This window comes from Hylaeus volcanicus, chromosome 8, assembly GCF_026283585.1.
Source record: "Hylaeus volcanicus isolate JK05 chromosome 8, UHH_iyHylVolc1.0_haploid, whole genome shotgun sequence".
NCBI classification, from domain to species: Eukaryota; Metazoa; Arthropoda; class Insecta; order Hymenoptera; family Colletidae; genus Hylaeus; species Hylaeus volcanicus.
This window is the reverse complement of record NC_071983.1, coordinates 17,292,102-17,311,920: the sequence shown is the minus strand read 5'-3', so window position 1 is coordinate 17,311,920 and position 19,819 is coordinate 17,292,102. Positions and strand designations below refer to the sequence as shown.

Below are 19,819 nucleotides of genomic sequence, written 5' to 3'. Positions count from 1 at the left end.
CTGATTGAAAGATTTTTTATTTTCTTGTATACTTTTTTTTTATCCTGCATTGAATCGCTTAATTTTAGTGAAAAAATTGAAAATCAACTTCAAATGTACGCCATCTTGTTTTAAATTAATTTTTTCCAAAATCCTTCGTTCAGAGATCCGCTAGACTAATCTATTTTCGAAATCTACCTTTGTTTTTGTTTTCAGGTAAACCAGTGTAGAGAAATCTTGCTCACCGCAAACCTATGTTTTTAAATCATCGTCTACGTCATCGGCTGTTATGACGATATAAATTAAACGTTTCTTAAAACAAAAAATGTTTTTTAGTTCTTTAAAACATGCTTTATAATATACTGAATTGTTACTTTTGCAATTTATTACTTAATAACTAAAAAAAAATTACAAAGAAATGTCGTTTTTCCTCTTCCTGACTGCGACTAACCCCTTAAACTGCAATTTATTTCATTCTCAATCGTGCGATTATAAACAGTTATAGAAGATCAGAAGTTTCCCTACTATGTATACTGTACTACGAATGTCCACATATTCCATCGATACACAAACTATTCGAATGCCATTCCAACACAGAAAAATTCGCAATTTTGCCTCCACTATATATTTTATTTAAATTGCTCCGATAATTCACCACTGTAGGCTCCCATTCATAAATAGTTTCCTCGCGAACTTCGCGTATGCTCGCTTGCTCGCTAAACAAGAGACAGCCTTGTCTGTGAAACGACTCGACAGTTGAACCGTATCTAAAATTCAATAAAACGAGTCGAAACTAAAGAAGATACGATGGCAGAAAGTGTATCGACAGCGCTCGTCCTCGCTGACTCGCTCGGTTTCCCGAGAGGGGAACGACGTTGGACCCAAAGGCCCAAAGTCGTTCCCCTCTTACACGAACACGACGTGTAAGACCCAAAGGGGAATACGGCCCGATCGCCATAGTAACCGGTGACTTGGACTCGCGTGTGCTCGTCGTTGATCGTGAAACTCCGATTCACCTCGTACGAGTCCGTCCGTACTCGGGCATTTTCGTAGGAGCGAGGCCAACCGGTTGGCGGACGCAGTCTCCGCGCGACCAGTTCGATTCCGCACGTAGCCAGCGATCGGAGCTCGTGTCGTTTGCGTTCCCGTCGCGTTCACGCTCGTCGGACGTCTCTCGTATTTGTTGTCTCATTTAAAAACGAGACGGTGGCGTTTCATCGCGTCGCATTCATCCATCGAGAGCCGGTACTCCGCGACCGCGAACGAGCTCGCGATCAAGCAGAAACCCGAACTCGGCGGCCGCGAAAACGGAGCATGTAAACTACCGCTTTATTAAACGCCCGTAGTCAGCGTGTTTGCGAGAGAACGCTGCACGCCCGAAGGCAAATACCTGTACCTGGTTCGAGTCGATCCGGGGTCCTCTGACACGTAGCTTTCCGTAGGCCACTGCTTTTCTCCGCTCGATCGACGAGACGTGCCGCGAACCGACCCGCAAACGGTATTTTCGCGATCGCTCGTATGCGCGAGAAAACGAGCTCGACACACGAGGAGAATCGTACGCAGGCTGGCCATACTAGAACGTTATCTGCGACGCAGTAAACGAGTGGCCGATTTTTCTAACTTGTCGACGATAACGCCGCGTTTAACTCCCGAGTGAGACAGATTTCTGCAACTGTTTGCTGGTTCCCTACTCGACGGAACAGTGCAGTTCCTCAAGTGTGTACTCGATGGTGTGCACCGCGTGGCGACTCGTTCCGTGAAAACACCTGTGGATTTCGCGTCGAGGTTCGAGTGACAGTGTGACGTTGGAACACGATAAGTAACCGAGTTGGCATGAAAGGCGTGCGCGAAGTATGAGACACGATGTCAAAGTCGGAGTGAAGTATCGTTCGTTCGCGGTGGTAAACCAGGTCGAATGATGACCATGTTCGGGACCCTCGTTCAGAGGCTTACCTCGCCGGTGACCTCGCCGACGAGCCCACGACGTCGCTTCAAGTCACCGTCGCGCTGGGAGGTGCAGAGCGACCCGGAGGACGATCAAGCAGCGCCTGTCAGGAAGTCCAGAGCCAAGCATTTGTTAGACAAACGCAAGAGCAAGAGCAGAGCGCGTGCCCTGAACGTGCAGTCGGAGCAGATGCAGATGTGCAACGCGGGATGGCACGACAACGCATTTCCGCCGCTTCGAGGCACCAAAAGTCTTGGCAGGCTCGACGGGATGAAAGAGGTGAGTTGGAGTCAATTGGTTCGAGGACGTCAGTCCCAGATAATAGGATCTGTTTATTCTCGTCGTTACAGTACTCCAATTTACTGAAGGTGATTTACCATTCTCGAGTCTAAGGCACATTTTTCGCTCGAAAGAATTGAGAAAGGTGGCCCTAATAGCCTTAATCCCTTTATCATTGAATAAACCACGACTTTGTGGACATTAAGATTCTATACGGTCGCGTTTAGACGAGTCTGTACAGTTTATCAATTGACGATAGCTGTGCACGAGCTGTCTCTTGTGTCAATTACCTTACGATCGGAGGTTCTAGTAGAGTAACCTGCAAGAATTTGAATTTAAAGCCGCTGGTTTCTAGAATGGTAGTAAACACGCGGCAAGCGTATATGGCGTTCGACGTAATCTTTAAACCATCCGTCTCCGTTTTAATCGACGGTACGGTTACTTCAATTGGGAATCGGATTTTCGGTTTTTCGAGTCGATATTAACGCAGAATCTGGCGGTCTCGGAGAAAGTAACGGAATTTTGAGACATTAGGTACGATAGGAAGTAATTAGTAGGAAATTACAGCGGCAATGCGGCCAGCAGTACCTGTTCCCTCGATTGATTTTAATTAAACGCGATTAAACGTCACGCTGTACATACGTGCCGCAACCTGATTACATAATTGCATCACTACGTAATACCAGTTTTTAGACCGATGTTGATGTTTTTACTCCCGTGCTCGCGAGTTTCGTGTAATCCACACGCATGGTTATGTAGCGCGCACGATTAAGGGCAACGATGGGCAAAATTCTTGTCTACATGAAAATTAAAAGAAAAATTAGCGAGCGAATCATACGTTTTTTTCTATTCTCTGTAATGCATAATAGATCTCAAAATGACTCCTTAACACTAAAACGTCTAAAACTACCCAGCTAATCTATTTGACTCATGTAGTACTTCAAACTTTTTCTTAAAGTCACTCAAATATTAAAAATAATTTTACTCCGACTTTTTAGGAGTACTATTACGATAGAGAATTAATTTTATTCATAAATTAGTTGGCTCCTCGTCCTTATAATTACAAAAGTATGGCTGTATATGTGATGTATTAGGTGTAGAAATAAATTCTGTACCTTTAAGCGTCAGCTGACGATTTAATTACAAATAGAAAATATACAATTTTTAATGGTTCCTCGTCCACAAATTCCAAGAGAGCACATAGGTAATCATTACTATGCGCTTCAATACTACGAAGGTTGATACATACAATTTTAATCCAATTGTAATTATAAACGATTGAATGTGAAGACACAAGATGAATTTCTACAGCTAATACAACCTACGTAATGTTAATGTTAAGAATCGATAGTTATTAAATGCATGCCAACAACATTCCACGGGTCGAATTCTCCGAAAAGTTTCGTAAATAGTCAACAAAATTTGTGACGTATTACGCTCCAAACTTTCAGTCGCGATACGAAATTCTTAGGTACGTCGATTCTTAGAACGGATAGCAAAAACCACCGAGCGGTCGCGCGACTCGTAATCACTCCCCGTCGTGTTTACTTGATTTTGAAATAGTTTGAACCTCGACTGGCATAACGTTCCATCGAAATCTTGTGTTATTAGCTCGCTCGCAAAAACGAGTGTTTTCTTTCGGCGCTAGCCTCGTATCGCTCAGAACCCGTTGCTGTGTTTCCAACGCAATCTAGAAGGGACGCGTTCAACTGGTTCTTTTATCGCAGGCTATACGATTTAGAAGCTTTGGATGCGAAACTAATCAGAGTAACCGACTTGTGCTTTTTTCCGTATTTTTAATTCGTTTCGTGATTGACGTGTCGCATCGATCATTTTCTAACGGTCTCCTGCAGAAACGGGCATAAATATGTGGACAGTAACTACCTTCAATGAATAATTAATATACACCGTAAATTATTGCTATACAACTTTTGTTACTAAATTCTATATTGGATGTGTATTTAACACATTTAATAATATTTAATGTTTTTGAGTGCCATATTTAATTTTATAGAACTATGGGATCGTTTAGATAAAAAAGTTCAGAAAGAATGTTCAATATATCAAACACATTTATGGCGAAATATTACAAAATAAATGGAATGATATTACTTCAGATGCAATGTTAGATGCAAATTAATAGTATCCAAGTTTGGTAAAAGAAATTTTAACATTATCTAGTTATCTCTATAGTTTTTATCATTACTAATGCGATATTAGAAAGAACTATTAATAAAATATATATTGGCTAATACAACATAAACATATCGAAAGATAAATGATATAATTGATATTAATAGATTCGTAACTTTGATTAGATATTTATTTCTATTAAGGAAATGTCCACGTACTTCTGACCGGGGGTGTATACGTGTACAGAACCAAATCTAAAGTATAATTACTAAACATCCTTATTAGGTACCCTTTAACAGAAACGTGTAGATAACATTTCACGAATCTATGTAGATTTCTAGAAAATTTAGTTACACAACGTACTCAAGTCTAGTCTCGTACAAACTCCAAGATAACGAATTCGAGATAGCCAACATTTTATCCGCCGGAGGTTAAATATAGATCCGAGTTTTTGTTACAGAACGAAGTTGTAGCTATATAGATTTCGATATAGCTATAGATAACGGTGAACGATTATACACTGCCGTAAGCATTCACGTCACGGAAAGATCGCTTCTCCGTGTTTGTATTCGATATCTGCTACTCCAATGCAGCGGTAACTGTACGAAACGGAGTAGAGATTTTTCGCGGTGAAAAATTGTCTATCGGCGCGGCTTCCTCGTGATCAAAAAGCGCGGTTGGATATGGCAGCGGAGTAACATCGTAAAATCAGCAGCTTTCACCGAACGCGGTGCAACGTGCCGTCGAACAACGTGTTCATAATTCGCGCAAATTGTACTCTCTCCGCGAGTCTGAGCATCGGGACGCGAAATCCGTGGGTAACGTGGCCAACATACGTACAACAGGGCGAAACGCTGCGTAGCAGAGCAACCGTGGCCATTAAGTTTCGTCATCTCGGCGGAGCGGCGCGATTCGTAATTCGACGAAATTGCACGGCTTTAACGACTCGGTATTTGACCGTCGACCCACCCAAGATGCTTTCGTACGTTTCTTCGGCGCACACAGGCGAGCACGTTCCGCGTGTGCGACGGTCGACATTAAGCCGGGCCCCGGTAAAAGCGGACATCGCCAAATGTTCGTAATTCGAGCGACTCTTAACTCTTAACGACGACAGGACTTTCGTCCGTGTCCTTTTCTTCCCTCTCGCGGCCGTATGGCTAACCTTCGTCGACTCGCGCGTTCTCCGTTCGCCATATTTTTCTTTCTTTTTCCCCTCTTCTTTTTCGCGTTTCTTTCTTATTCGTTCGCGAGGGTACGCGAGGCGCCATTAATTTCGCGAGAGGAGGATGGAGATGGATCTCGTCGAACGCGTTAGCGCTGCGAAACTTCCCGACGTACGCAGCCCTTAACGACCCCTCCTCGCCCTCCCTCGAGGCCGTTGCCAGTCGAAAGAGAGAGGTTCCAGCGGCGTTGTTGAGCATAGCTGTTGCAACTGCTCGCAAGATAGCGATCTGCCGGTGCATCTAGTTAAATCGCGGTGCACCGAGCCTCGGATCTTTCGACTCCCCTCCCCTCCGATGCGCGAGACACGAGGAAATCCTGCCGCCGATCGTTCCCTCGATCAGATAACTCGGACGATTGGAGGCGATGGACCGTGGTAGCCGAATATCCTGGACACCGGCCCGCGAACCTTTCCTCGTTTCCTTCTAGATGCTCGAGTAAGCTTCACCGACCACTTGGACCTTTACTTGTTTTTTTTTAACCCCTTTTTCTCGGCCACACCTTGCAACATGTGCAAACAGGAATGCAGGGGTATATTAATGTCTCGAAATCCAAATTTTATGCGTTATATTTTTGTAATATGTGATACGAGGTCGTTTTCTTTTAGAATACAGTCTGAGCCGTAAATTTCCAGGCATTCCTTTATATTTTTCTTTGGAATCCATAAGTAAGTCTTTGATGACGTATCGCACACATATTTATTCATAATTCTAGACTGTACGTAATTTATTTTTTGATGAGTATAGTCAAGATCGTTTTGCGTGAAACAATTTTTCTTTTACCCTTCGTTTTGTTAACCATTTGTCGATCCACGCGAGCAACTTTGTATCCTAGAAGGAGGCGCCATGGACGGCTCGTTGGAGCGATCAAAATTCCGCTGTCGGTTGGAAAGTCACTTTTACGTGGAAGCCCATTGGCCCGAGGGCTTCCCGCGGCCCGCGCGCATTCCGAAACTCTGAATCAAGCCTCGGTTTCATTCCTCCATGGCCGAGGAACGTTAGTTCGCCAACGAGCGAGTTCTCGTGCGACAGAGAACGGTCGAAAACGACAACATTTACGGAGGAATTTGTCAATAATTATATTTTGGTGTGTATCTTTACTTGATGGGATTACAAAACATTTCCCTTCTATCACTATGTACCACTCACAGTTGTGACAATCGAGTTACGCCGTAATTATCGTCTGGAATGTCCATGTCGATTTTTGGTAGGTGGTACATGTCTGAATATATCGGAATGGTTGAAAAAAAATAACATGTATACATCCCTCAAAAGGGTGGACTAGTTGTGGAAAAAAAGAATGGTACCTACTACTCGGTCCCATAAATATTCGTACCCTCTGTGTATATTAAAGCAGTTTGACTAAATTAAAGAATAATTTGGTAACAGTGTTACCAAATGAATTTTTCATTATAAGTATGTACATGAATAATCTTATACATGTATATATTTATGTATATATACATCAACAGATTTATACAAACATACATTTGGAAACATCAAACCTACCATTTAATTTAAACAAATTTCTTCAACAGACATAGATGGTACGAATACTTGTGGGACTGACTGTATGTAATTCAATAAATATGTATCAAAATTCAAATGTGCCTTTGAATATTTCTTAAATATTAACGTGTACTTTCTGGACAACCCAGTATAATCGATTATAATTTTAGTACGTAATTTAATTACATTGACACATCATGAATCAGATTGACTTCCAATATAATTGAAATCCCTTTTCAGATATTACGAGTTAATGAACAATAACGTATCCATCACTGATAAATACATTCTTATATTTGAAACCTTCACATATAATAGTTACTTCCACCTTGTGTTACCTCTTAAATCGTCATTCTGATTCAATTATATTGCAATTAATAGAATGATACCCTAAATGGCGAATAACATTATAATTGACTCCGAATGCAACTAAAATACTCACTAACGATGATTCACGGTGTAATTCGATTGTAATTGCCCACAATTATGGTATCCCGTTTGAGGATCCTAGATCCCACGCGACTCTTTACTCTTATTTCTCTAAAATCCGCCGCGGGAGTTCCGCCATTGTCCGAATTCTAAAGAGCCGTCCAGAAAAGATCCTGATTGCGTATATGAAAATTCGCGACGGGGGTGTTCCCGCTGTCCGTTCGTTTCTTTACGAGAGAGTCCTGTTCTCGGGTTCTCCTATGCCTACGTTCTCTTTTTGCAACCCTTCGCGGAGGAATTACGACGTCCCAGTCATTTCGCAGAAAAACAAGTCTTGTTGATTGCAAAAAAGCCGTGAGGTGGTCCCTAAAGCGTTTCGACCGTGACATTCTTTCGATCGCTCGTTCCACCTGTCCTTGATCCTTCCTAGAAGACGCTAGATCCTCCAGCTGGGAATAGATCGCCGGGATGTAAATCGCGGGGAGACGCCTAAGGGGAGAAAAAGAATTAATTACGACAGGGAACCACGGGACGCGCCAGCAGGAAGTTTTGACGCGTTTGATTGTTATCCTAATTAGCCAGCCTTTTTTCCGCCGTAATTAACCGCTGCCGTTTGTCAGCCTCGAGATCCTGGACGATACCACGTGAGATAATTCCAACAGTTGCAACCATCCATTGGATGCGCCCTTAAAGCTTCTGTTTGGAAATCGGTACGCGCGAGTTTACACGCTAGACGTTGTTCGCACGCTTCTTCTGTTGTTTCTCTTCGACTTAGATGGTTAAATGTTTCTTAAGGGTGTGCAGATCCTGTGGATCTATCTTCAACCGATTGTTACAAGATCACCGAGAACCAATTACAATTTTGTGACCTGGTTACATGATTGATACATTTCCTAAGGTTTTCAAACCCGTTTTACATCTTCATGTATTTTATATTCTAACATTCCTTCATTCGTGCATCTTGGAATTGATACTCTGGACTTGCCGTGTATATTCTAACGTAAGAAATAGTTTTGTCCAGTTAGTATCTGCGAAGAGAGAGCGTTTGCAATGACAAGCTGTGTACAGCTTCCCGCACCGGAATTCCTAACTATCCAGGGAAACGTGTAACCGTGGTAATGATCGTCATTAAATTCGTGGCAATTTTCTTTCTTCGACTCTAATTCCCTTCGCGGTTAACTCGTTAGACTCCGCGCCAGTCGACGAAGCGTGATGAGTCCGCTCGGTGCGATCCAATTATTCGAAATAATTCATTGTCCTCGACTATTGTCATATATGATAATAATATTTATTAAATAGATATTAATTGATTATACTTAAAATGTTAAATCGTGTATAGCAAGGGGCGTTTGTTTATACGGAGGAAGTGGTCCAATGATTCAGAATGGTTTTTAAAAGTAAAAAAGAATAAAATCATCCATGTCGTGTGAATAAGTGCACCAGCAGGTATCAACCAAAACGTGGTAGTCCGTTTTTCTACCACTTCCACCACTGAAACTGTTACTTTTCCGTTTCTTCTGAGCTTTGAAAATTCGCTGAACTTAGATCACGAAAACGCTTGGCACGCTTGCCTTCAAGGGAACACCGCTCTGTCCCAATTACAGTAAGATTTAGTACGTTTGATAAAACAGCGTTTTCTCTTTTTTTCCCCCGTTGAAATGGGATTCCACGGACAGTCGGTCAGTCGGTCTCGCGTTCAGTCATTACGCGACATTACTCGACGGCCCTTCGACTTCTAACTTTCATTTGGAATAGACTCTCGTTCTCGACCTGTTGGCTTTCGTTCCGCGAACCATTATATTTCACGATTACAGATGCTAACTGCGATCAATTTCCAAAGACTAAATAATTCTAAAAGAAATTCTACTTCAATCGAATCTTTAGCTTGCCGTTTAACACGTTGATCGCCGTACATGAGTGACAGTGCTTTTCACTGAAGAACTAAAACAATCAATTTTGTAAATCAAGCATCAAAGCAAATAAATCTAAATAAAATTTTTGAATGTTTATAGAGTTACAAAAATAAATACTACGATAAATATTTGATTATATAGTCTGCGATGGTCAAAATAATACTTAATTTCAACAGAAATTTTCATGAATATTTGTCCAGTAGTCAACGCGTTAAACCACTTCTGGTCGAGCCACTACGTAACGGGCGTTGAACTAATTTTTTAACGAACGTGAATTATGAATTGTGCTCGGTTAAATTGCTCGAGTGGAAGGCCCATTGTGCGCCCCTTCTGCCCCCGACGAGGAACGCAACCAGATCGGACACTTTCCACCAGCGATGATTTAATCGTGATCGCTGGACGCTGGAGATAATGCACGTACAAATGTCCAAGCGGCGCGCGGAGCACGCGCAGGACGTGTTCGCAACCCGATCGAAATCTACGGCGCGAAACCGCTGCTACGTTCACTTTTACATTTCCTAGTAACGAAACAATGGTCCCGCGATGCGATTACGGGAGCGCGACGAACGATAAACGCCGGACCACGAGCCGGAATCCGACTAAACATTTTGCACAACATTAGCCAGAAATAATTAGGCGTATTGAAGGTGATTACGACCTATGAAGCGCTCCTTCCGCTCTCTACTTCGCGGATAACGGTCGGAAAAGAAAAAAAAAATTTCAAAAATAAAAAATGATCCGTTACTCATTAATACAGGAACTAGCGATGTGCTGGGGGAATTTAGAAGTACTTGTTAAAAGGCAATAACTGAATAATTTGATACAAAAATTAGATATACAGGGTGAGTCTTATAACATGACGACCTCAAATAAATCGTAAGGTATTTGTTATACGACAAAATGTTTCAAACAAAAGTTGCATGGTATCTACGGGGACATACAGTGCTGTAATCTGTTTTTCATTACCTTACTTTTTTATTGAAATATTAGTGTCACCTTCAGTTTTTTAATGATTGGTTCAGTAATTTTAGTGTTAGATGAAAATTAGAATTGCAACCCTCAAGGACTTCAATTGTGGTTTGTGAATTGAAGAAGATCCCACTTCGAATAACTAATAATTTAGTTAATTTAATGCTGAGGAAAGTTATAATAATTATAAAATCAAAAGGAAATCCCACGAAGTAAGTATTATATACTTATAAATTAATGTAAATTTCTTTTTTTTTAATCAAGTTTTAAAAATGAAACAGTGTGCGAATACTTATTGCTTCAATATTTCTATCGATTAATTGTTTTTCTCTTGTTAATTTCGTAACTTACATAAATAACTATATTTTTTTGTAATCTATCTATTCTACAGATTTTCGAGAATATGTAGAATGTCATTGTTTATAAAAAATAAGTTAATAAATTACAATTTTACACAGTTTTTTGGAAATCTGATCGGTGTACGAATACTTTCTACACCCACTGTACATCTCCTTGATATTAGCTTACATCTTTCAATGATTTAAATTTGTACTGTTTGGCCACGCTGCAAAAAAAAATTTGCCAATCAATTATTAATAGCAAGCTGAACAACACGCGAAACGTCGATTAAGATATACACGTAGATTTGAAAGTTCCCTCGACGAGGAATGTTTTATCGTCGCCGATTAAACGCTAGCAGGGCCGAGCGAATCGGAGAAATAGAAGAGACCGCGGAGGCGAGGCATTAATTTCGTGCAAGAGCGCAATTCTCATTAATTGAGTCCGCCTTTTACGAGAGTCAACTACACTTATGACCGACTGAACCTTCGACGGAAGAACGATCCACGGCGTATAATTGTCAATTATCCCGACGATTCTCGGGCTCGAAACGGCGATTTCGCATCGACACGCTCGAGACACGCGATCTGGCCGCTAGACCGAGTTTTTGCGCGCATCGTTTTATCGTTAGTCGAACAACGACCGCCTCGAAATGGAAAATAAGCGATTGGCCACAGGCTGGAACAGCAGAAAGGAAACGAAATGTTCCTTTTACTTTATTACACCTTTTCGTTTGCCTTCTTCTCAAACACAGTCGGCCGTATCCATATTTTCAATGTTTCGTTATTCTCTTCTTAAAAGCACGCAGAGCACTTGGGGGAAAAAAATATGTAAATCGACAGACATGTTCAACACCTCGCGGTCGTATTTAGTTTAGAGGCAGGTGCCTTCCTAGTCGGAATTAATTTTTATCGAACAAGAATTTCAAGTGTGAAACTTTAAGTGAAACGTAACGGAGATCGATGTTCGTAAAGTTCTAAAGTGGAAGATCCCCTGAAGGACGGGTAAATGGGTCAATGGAGTCGCGATAGCGAATAGGGCAACAACGATTTCTCTCAACCAGTTCTCCCGTGGCTGACTACCTTGTTTTCAGCTGCTTCTCTCCATGACACGACGCTAATTCTCCATTTAACCCGAACCCTTCCCTTCACCGGGTCGAGGATCTTTGACACCACCGACAATCATGCTAGAACAAGGGACGCGGGAGGAGGGAAGAAGACACGACGGGACCGACTTAATGTCGAGGTCGTTAAGACCTCGTTTTCACTACATTAACCGTGTACAACCCGGTAACTTTGTCGCAAGCGTCCTCGTTTTTCAATTTTTTCGTAACAGTTGTTGCTCTCTTCACTCATGCGAAACTAGCGTAACAATGAACCAATTATTGGTAGGTTTAGGACATTCGATACTCAGGCGTGTAGAACATACGCAGAATATATAAAAAATATATATATTTATAAATGAGTGTAGTGGTACCTCGGTATAACATCACCAGGCTGATTCTCTAGCGATGTTATATCGAGGAAGGGTAGCGATTTTTGTCCAAGAATCAATATTTTCCATCATCATCCAAGACTGATCGTCAGAAGAGTCATTTGCTCATGATTAAACACAATCGTACCATTCGACTTCAATTTTGTAACATCCAGCAGTAGTGTCCTTTGTTTTAGAATTTTAGGTTCACTTTTAGGACTGTTTTCATGAAGGATATTCGAGATACAAGTGGTATGCAAGTTAAATTTGTATGATCGATGAATTAGTGATGTTTTCCCCTTGAAAATGAGCCTTTGAGATCCTCGAAGTTTACATTTAATCAAACAATTGCAAATGGGGAAGTGTTTTACCGTTTTTTCGAATCGTGAAAACCTCATCGATCTCATAAACATGCGATCAAGAAGTAAACTTTAATCCAGGCGCCATCTCTCCCTCAATCCCAAACAATGAACTTCGAAGGCTACCCGGGGAACTCTCGATCGATCGCACGCGATCGATCCGAGCGTGCATGTAATTGCCTCGATATTCGATCGATTCTTTCGCGTTTCTTCTTTCCCTTTCGCTGTTTCCGTTCCGCGGGATGACTGCGTGCGCGCGCACTCTTGTATTATGTATCCGCGAGGCGCATGAAAGAAAATACAGCGCGATTACGAGGCGCGGAGTTTCGCACGAAAGCTGTGGGAGACTGGAGAATTGAATTATGGGAGCACAACCCAGGGGAGAGAGATCCTATCTGATTCTTCTGTAACGAAAGAACGGTCTACGATATTGCGTTTTCTAACGGACATGCAGCCATGCCGAGCAATTACCTCCGAAACGCCCTGTGGATCGATACACTGTTGCGTGCGGTACTCTTTGGACCAGTCGTGCATTATTTATGGAGAAAGTTCGATACGCGCGTTCCTAATCGTGGAAACACTGGGAACGATGAACTTTGGGGGGAATGACCGTGAAACGGAGATTTTTTTCTTAATCGAAGAATTTCAAGTTTGCTTTTTAGAGTCGTTTTCATCGTGCGAAGGTGGTACCATTCGACATCAATCCCGTGAAAGGGAATAGTTTCCTTTGTTTACGAATTGTAAGTTCATGTTTAGACCTGGTTTTATCGAAGACATTCGGATCACAAATCGTACTTTCGACTTCAATTTTGCAAACTTCCAGTAGTGTCCTTTGTTTCAGAATTTTAATGATACTCGGGATACCTGTGGTATCATATCATTCCACTTCAATCCTGTAAAACCCACTACTATCCATCGTCTATAAATTTTAAATTCATTTTTAAGCCTGATTTCGTGATGGCGTCATATCGCTCTAGAAGTGATACCATTCATCTTCCTAATGGCGAACTTGAAATTCTGAAACAACAGACATCAGTTAGCTCTTCTTGAACTGAGATCGAATGTACCAATTGCATTTCGAATATCGTTAACACCAAACCTACCACGACCGGTCAAATGACCGTTTTCAAACTTATGTATTCAATTCTTATACACAATATATGAATTATATACATTTGTTTTATGCATTATTCAATTTAGTTCCACGTAAAATATGTTTGGATTTAATTAAAAGAACCGTCTTTAGGACTAGTCCTATCACGGTGAAAGTACATAGTTAGAAATGTACGTCCGTAGGTTTAGTGTTAACACATTCGCGACCGCTGACGTGAATTCACGTCACTTCAAATTCTGTTCCTGGTTACGAACAAATTATGAAAATCTTTTTATTTTATACACTACATATTCATAACATTGATATTTCAAAACATATTTTTTACTTTTTATCTTCGCCCTAACGATACGAAGGAGGGTGTTAAGAAATGCCCATTTTTGGCATCGCTTGGAAATGAAAAATTCATGTAGGATCTTTTAAGAGTGTCTCCCAAGGAACAAAAAATGTCGGTATCACTTTCCCGCGAAACAATGGGAAAGTTGTCAAAAATACGTTCAAAGTATGAATGTGATGATAACGGAACTTACGTATATTTTACATTTCATCGTCTTCTTCTTCGGATAGCGAACCGTCTTCGAAATAAGTATTAAGGAACTCAACAGGCAGATGAATTAAAGCTTGAAATCGAGCAAATCCAAAGTACCATATAATCATGGCTACATGGGAACAGCAACCAACAACGCGTACTCCGACTTTGCATCCACATAAGTGTGCAAGTATGACTTCCAGTGCGGTTTTACTTTTATCAATTAGTACATATACAAAGTATTTTAAACTATTTGAATGTCGTGAATGTAGTTTCGTTTGAAGTAAAATGGCGTTAATTGGTTCCACATCAATCTAGTATTTTTTTAAATCAATATTGTATGATAGTACTGATCCTCACCATGAACACATTCCTGATCGCGACGATGAGAGGTTGCGATATAAAAAAGAGTTAGATCCCAGAGCCAAAAAAGAAAACAGATCTGATTATTTTAGTTACAGTATCTCTTTTCTCTGATCTTTTTTTTGACAACTTTCATTTAATCCTATGTAGCAATGATTATATACTTCCAGTTTGTTCCATTACTACCCTTAATATATTAGTCAGTAAGATTTATTAGTTTCAATTCATGATTCTTATTAATCATTTTTAAGACGTTTCGATACTTTCGATGAAGTTACTTTGAACCGGGTGATATTTTCCTTGCGGATCGTGGCTTTCGATTCTCTGTAGTGAAAGCTCGGAAACCATTAACACTTGAACAAGTTAATGAATTGAAATTCATTACAAAATATCAATATAATGTCGAAGTAATCGCAGGACCTATAAAAAGACGTTAAGTATTTCGAGGACAGTTCGATATCCGAAGAAGACGACGAAATATAAAATATACGTAAAATTCCGTTATCATCACATTCATACTTTCCCATCGTTTCTCGGGAAAGTGATAAGGACATTTTTTGTACCTTGGGAGACACTCTAACAGATCCTGCATGAATTTTTCATTTCCAGGCGATGCCAAAAATGAGCATTTCTTAACACCCACCTTTGCGATATTCAGCTTCAGTATTTTATTATTTTCGCTCGGAAACGTAAAATATCTGCCGATTGCATATGTGTTAATAAAATAGGCCTAAAAGTGAGCCTAAACTCTTTGAATTGGAAAAAATGCCCTCCAAAAATCGCGCAAGTTATGCAATGAAAAGCGTTTTCATACGATACCCCCGTACGTAAATAATAAACATTCGAATGTAAATTTTGCACGAGCGATCTCGCGAGTGATTGTCCCATTAAGAAGGCCGATCGAGGCAGCCGATTAAAGAGTCCCTCGGGATGGATCCAGGTGCGGCCAGTGCGCGCGAACACGATTTTAGACGGTGTACTTTATTGGCTATTAGTTTGATTTGCGGTAAGTGGCTCGTTACGCAATGAATGCCATCGATTTCTGCCGCGGGTGCGCGCTCGGCCGAGTCGGCGTGCCTCGGACCCGATAAAGTCGATCGATATCTCGATCGTACGGCTGCCCAAGAGCGTATTAGCACCGATCTAGTCGGGGGCTGGTCTTGGGCCGCTGCCCTCTCCTTCGATACGGCTACCTCGATCGCGATCCACGATCGCACCGCGGGACATGCTTAATTCGAATTACGCTAATTGACGAGATACAACCGTCGTCCACCGTAGCTTGCTCCTCTCGCGTCCACGCCGGAAACGGAGAATGAAGTCTTCGTTGCTTCTAATTCGATGCGAGGGGATTAGATCGGGGCTCGTTGTGTGCAGCAGCTTCGGGCTGCGCTGCATGTCGCGCTTATTTATATTATATCCTAGTAGTCCCGATTACACCCGATGAAAACCGCCAACAGGAGCTACGATTCGCGTACTTTCGATCAGGATTATCAGTCGTGAGTAGTAGCCCTGCTATAGTGCTCTTATTTCTTCGTCTATCGACATGGATCTTTGATATCGAGACTCTCTTCTATTTCGATCCCTTGGAATCGTTGATTTCGATTGATGGTTTCTTCGAAACAAATGCATAGAATATACAAATTCCAAAAGAATTATAAATAAAAATCTGTGTTTATGTTTTACGCAGAAGAAGATCACCGTGAAAAGTGATAAAGTGAAATATGTTCGTAATTGTACTATTATCTATATTAATATTATAAAGAGGAAAAATTGTTTGCATGCAGTGCGTAATCTCTGGAACTGCAGGACTCTTAAATTTTGTTTAGGGAATAGAGAGGTACGATGTTTCTCAGTAACATGGGCTACATCTTATTTTAACAAAAGTAAGATTTCAATTAGAAATCTGCATTTGTAATTTCTACAGTTTCCAATTCCTCTAAACCTCGAACGAATTCTGTTTCGTAAATAATCGAAGTGCTACGCCAAAATTCACGACTTCTTAACATCCTCTCTTTTCCCTGGCGGTGAATGGGTTAATGGCGCCGATTATTAAGAATTAAAGGGTTCGGTGGCGCTTTCCATGGCGTTCGCAGTTGTGTAGACAGGACCTTGTTCCGCGCAGAATACGGCCCTACGGGAATGCCGAATGGTTCCGGTTCTGATTCATTGTCGTGTCATATATCTAGACGCCGGGTGCCTCCGTCTGCGTTGCGTGGGCCGGCGCGCACGCAGCGCAAAGACGCGTGCAACTTGCTCGAGCGATACATATTCACGGGCGTTTGCGCGCGAGCTGAACAGAACCGAACGTGAACCGATCAGGAAGGAGGAACGAAGGAAGAGACGACCATAGAGGAGTAACGGGCATCCCTATCCATGCCATTCATATTTCCTGGAACGCAACCTCTTCCCTCGGTCGTTTCGTTTAACGCGTTCCGACTCGGAACTTCCTCTTCGATTCCTCTTTGCTCGAATTGCCAAATAGGCGAACAATAGCCGAGTACTCGAAGACGATCGAACGTTCGAATGCTCGGGCAGTGGGTATTGGAATTAGAGTAGGCAGATTAAACCTTTGCACTCCGAATTTTCTGATGCCGGTACATTTTTGTCGAGCTTCACTCCGCATAGGATCGCAAAGGGTTAAAGATTCCATGTTTTAACAGACTTTTCGTATATTTATTGGAAGCATATTAGTAATAGTGAATTCGTTAATTTGTACAGGCTTTCCATACACTTGTTATAGATTACGAGATGTATGAATTTATGCAACCTTATCATAGACAGTGGAACCTCGATTATATTAGTAGTTAATACATTTTGTATTTGCAGTTAAACTTGCCCTGTTGCCCAGGAAGTTCGTGGGAATTTTTAAGAAAAATTCAATAGCACATTTGAATTGTTACATAGGTACCATTTTGTTCCACTACTTGTCCACCCTTTTAAGGGATGTATACATGTTATTTATTTTCAACCATTTCGATATATTCAGAGCTGTATCACCTACCGAAAATCGACATGGACTTCCTAGACAACCCAATAGTTATTCTAGCAAATTTTATAGTATTATTATACATATAATAATAGAATACAATAAGTAAAAATGCACTTAATGAATACAATACAATAAATGCAATACAGAATAATAAGATGTATTATACATATAATAATTATTACTGTTATACTGGTATTAAGTGTTTTCTTCTTAACTAAAATGTCTAGTACGTATATAAACAACACTTTCAATTTGTTCCACCACGAGAATTATCGGTCTCAAAGCGTTTAATCGAGGTTTCACTTGAATGTACCCATCTTTACAATGTTGGTACTCGTACCAAAACTTCTCAAATTCATAGATTTATTATAGAAAAATTTGCGATATATTTCGATACGTTATCGCGGCGTTCCTCTTCGTCTTCCTTTTATGGTGCTCCTTCGTTCACGGAGAAATGGCAGGAACGCCGGATAAGAGGCCTCTCTCCTCTCCGACTCGGTGCCTGCACCTCTGCCCAGCTTTCTCTTCCTCCTCGCGATTTCGTTGCTTCCTCCCGGCGTTTCTACAGCGTTGTCCCATTGTGATCACTTTCGTCCCTTCTTTTTCTCGATTTCTCCCTTTCTGGTCGAGTCGATGCTCTGCACCGGCACTCCTCGGACCCGTGGAATTATCTTATCGGGGCGGGCAGACGAGCTTTTCGATTCGCGCGCAAACCTAACCCAAAGCCGCGGATTTAAAAAGTCCAGGACTTGTGAATTTCTTAGTCATTTACTTGGTCAATTCCAAGGATATCAGAACAATACATTCAGAGAAGTTTAAACAACAGCTTCATAAGGAAAGCATTCCCTGCGACGCACCTACGCAAGACTGTCGATCGACGACAGACTCATGGAATGAAAAATGACCATTGGAGAAGAAATATTCTATCACTGTAGATAGCATAATGAATCACGAAGAGTCATAGAAGGTGTCAACGACCAGTGTTCGATCGTACGCAGGCGTTACACACGCTTCCACGGATTCTCGTCAGCCATTGTCTCGCGCATGCGTCGCGAATAAATTATTATAGGGAGTTTTTCTTCGTTACTAATTATTCCAATAAAATTCTCACCTTCGAGGTCAGGCCTCGTCAACTCCAAATCGTAGAAAGATTCGTTTATACGCGTTGAATGTTAAGTATACGCGACAAACGCTCTTTCCTCGAAGAGTTGTTCGTTGTTTCCTTGTTCGTTCTTCTCCGACCGTATCCACTGATTCGCGGCACACCCTGCTCGAGTCGTATTACGATCGTTCCAACCACATGTCGAAATCGCTCGCAGATGATACCTTGCCATTGTTTGCAAACACCTACGGAGGAAGGTGGTATTCTTCCTTCGTGCTCGACCGCAACGCGTACATGCGTCTCCTAGGCGCGATCGGTCTTCGCCTGGCAAGCCAAGGTAATCCGAACATTAGGGAGACGAGGAATCCCGACGAGGGTTGCCCTAAGTTGGTCGAAGATGGTCTAAACTCTTATCTGGGTAGTAGTAATGGATAAAAAATGAACAATTTTTCACCTGACGTTCGATGAATGACTGTTCCCTTCATACCAGAACTGATCAATTTGATCCAAGTACTTTAGACTTCTTAAAACTAGAAGATTGCTCAATTTCCGGTGGCGATTATTAGAATAGGTACACTTTGCCACCTTCGATGAATAATCGATGTACTTTGTTTATGGTTAGAAATAGATCCAGACCTAATCCAAATACTTTAGACTTCTTAAAATTAGTAAGTGCTCAATTTGCGGTGGAGATTGTTGGAATAGGTACACCTTGCCACCTTCGATGAATAGTTGATGTACTCTGTAAATAATTACAAATAAATCTATAAGTTTTTTTAAATACTTATTCCAGTCGAGGAAGTGTTCACAAGGGGTTGTACACCTAATATATCTACATATATTTTTATTCAAACAATGAGTACATCAATGAACTTAAATGATAGGAAAAGGGGAATTTCTTGTTAATGGGTTAGCTATATCAAACACAAACTTGTCATGTATTATCCACCTAAGGCTGCCAAGTTGGATAACCGCGTGCCGTGTAGGACTTGTCTCGCGTCTTACATATTGATCGATTGACTTGCTTCTCGACTCTCTATTTTCAAAGATACAGTAGTACGCTTAAGAGTGGTATGCACGAGTCGAGCAATGTCAGCGGTAATATAAAGCAAACAATGATTTCGAGATCGCGTTCGGCGAAATGTGCCCGGTTTTCGAAAGAATTGTCGATTCACGAC

The 19,819-nt window shown here is 41.3% G+C and overlaps 1 protein-coding gene across 3 annotated transcripts in view; it reads left to right on the top strand.

Moving 5' to 3' along the window:
* Positions 1-19,819, top strand: part of LOC128881090 (rho GTPase-activating protein 20-like) — a 264,081-nt gene that overhangs the window by 125,062 nt on the left and 119,200 nt on the right. The window contains exon 1 of one of the 3 annotated variants that reach the window (XM_054131797.1): positions 1,082-2,203. The exons of the other annotated variants lie outside the window; for them this stretch is intronic. Within the exon in view, the coding sequence (XP_053987772.1) occupies positions 1,895-2,203 (309 nt within the window). The 5' untranslated portion in view covers positions 1,082-1,894. Of the gene's footprint in view, positions 1-1,081; positions 2,204-19,819 lie in introns of those variants that run through there. 3 annotated transcript variants of the gene reach the window in all.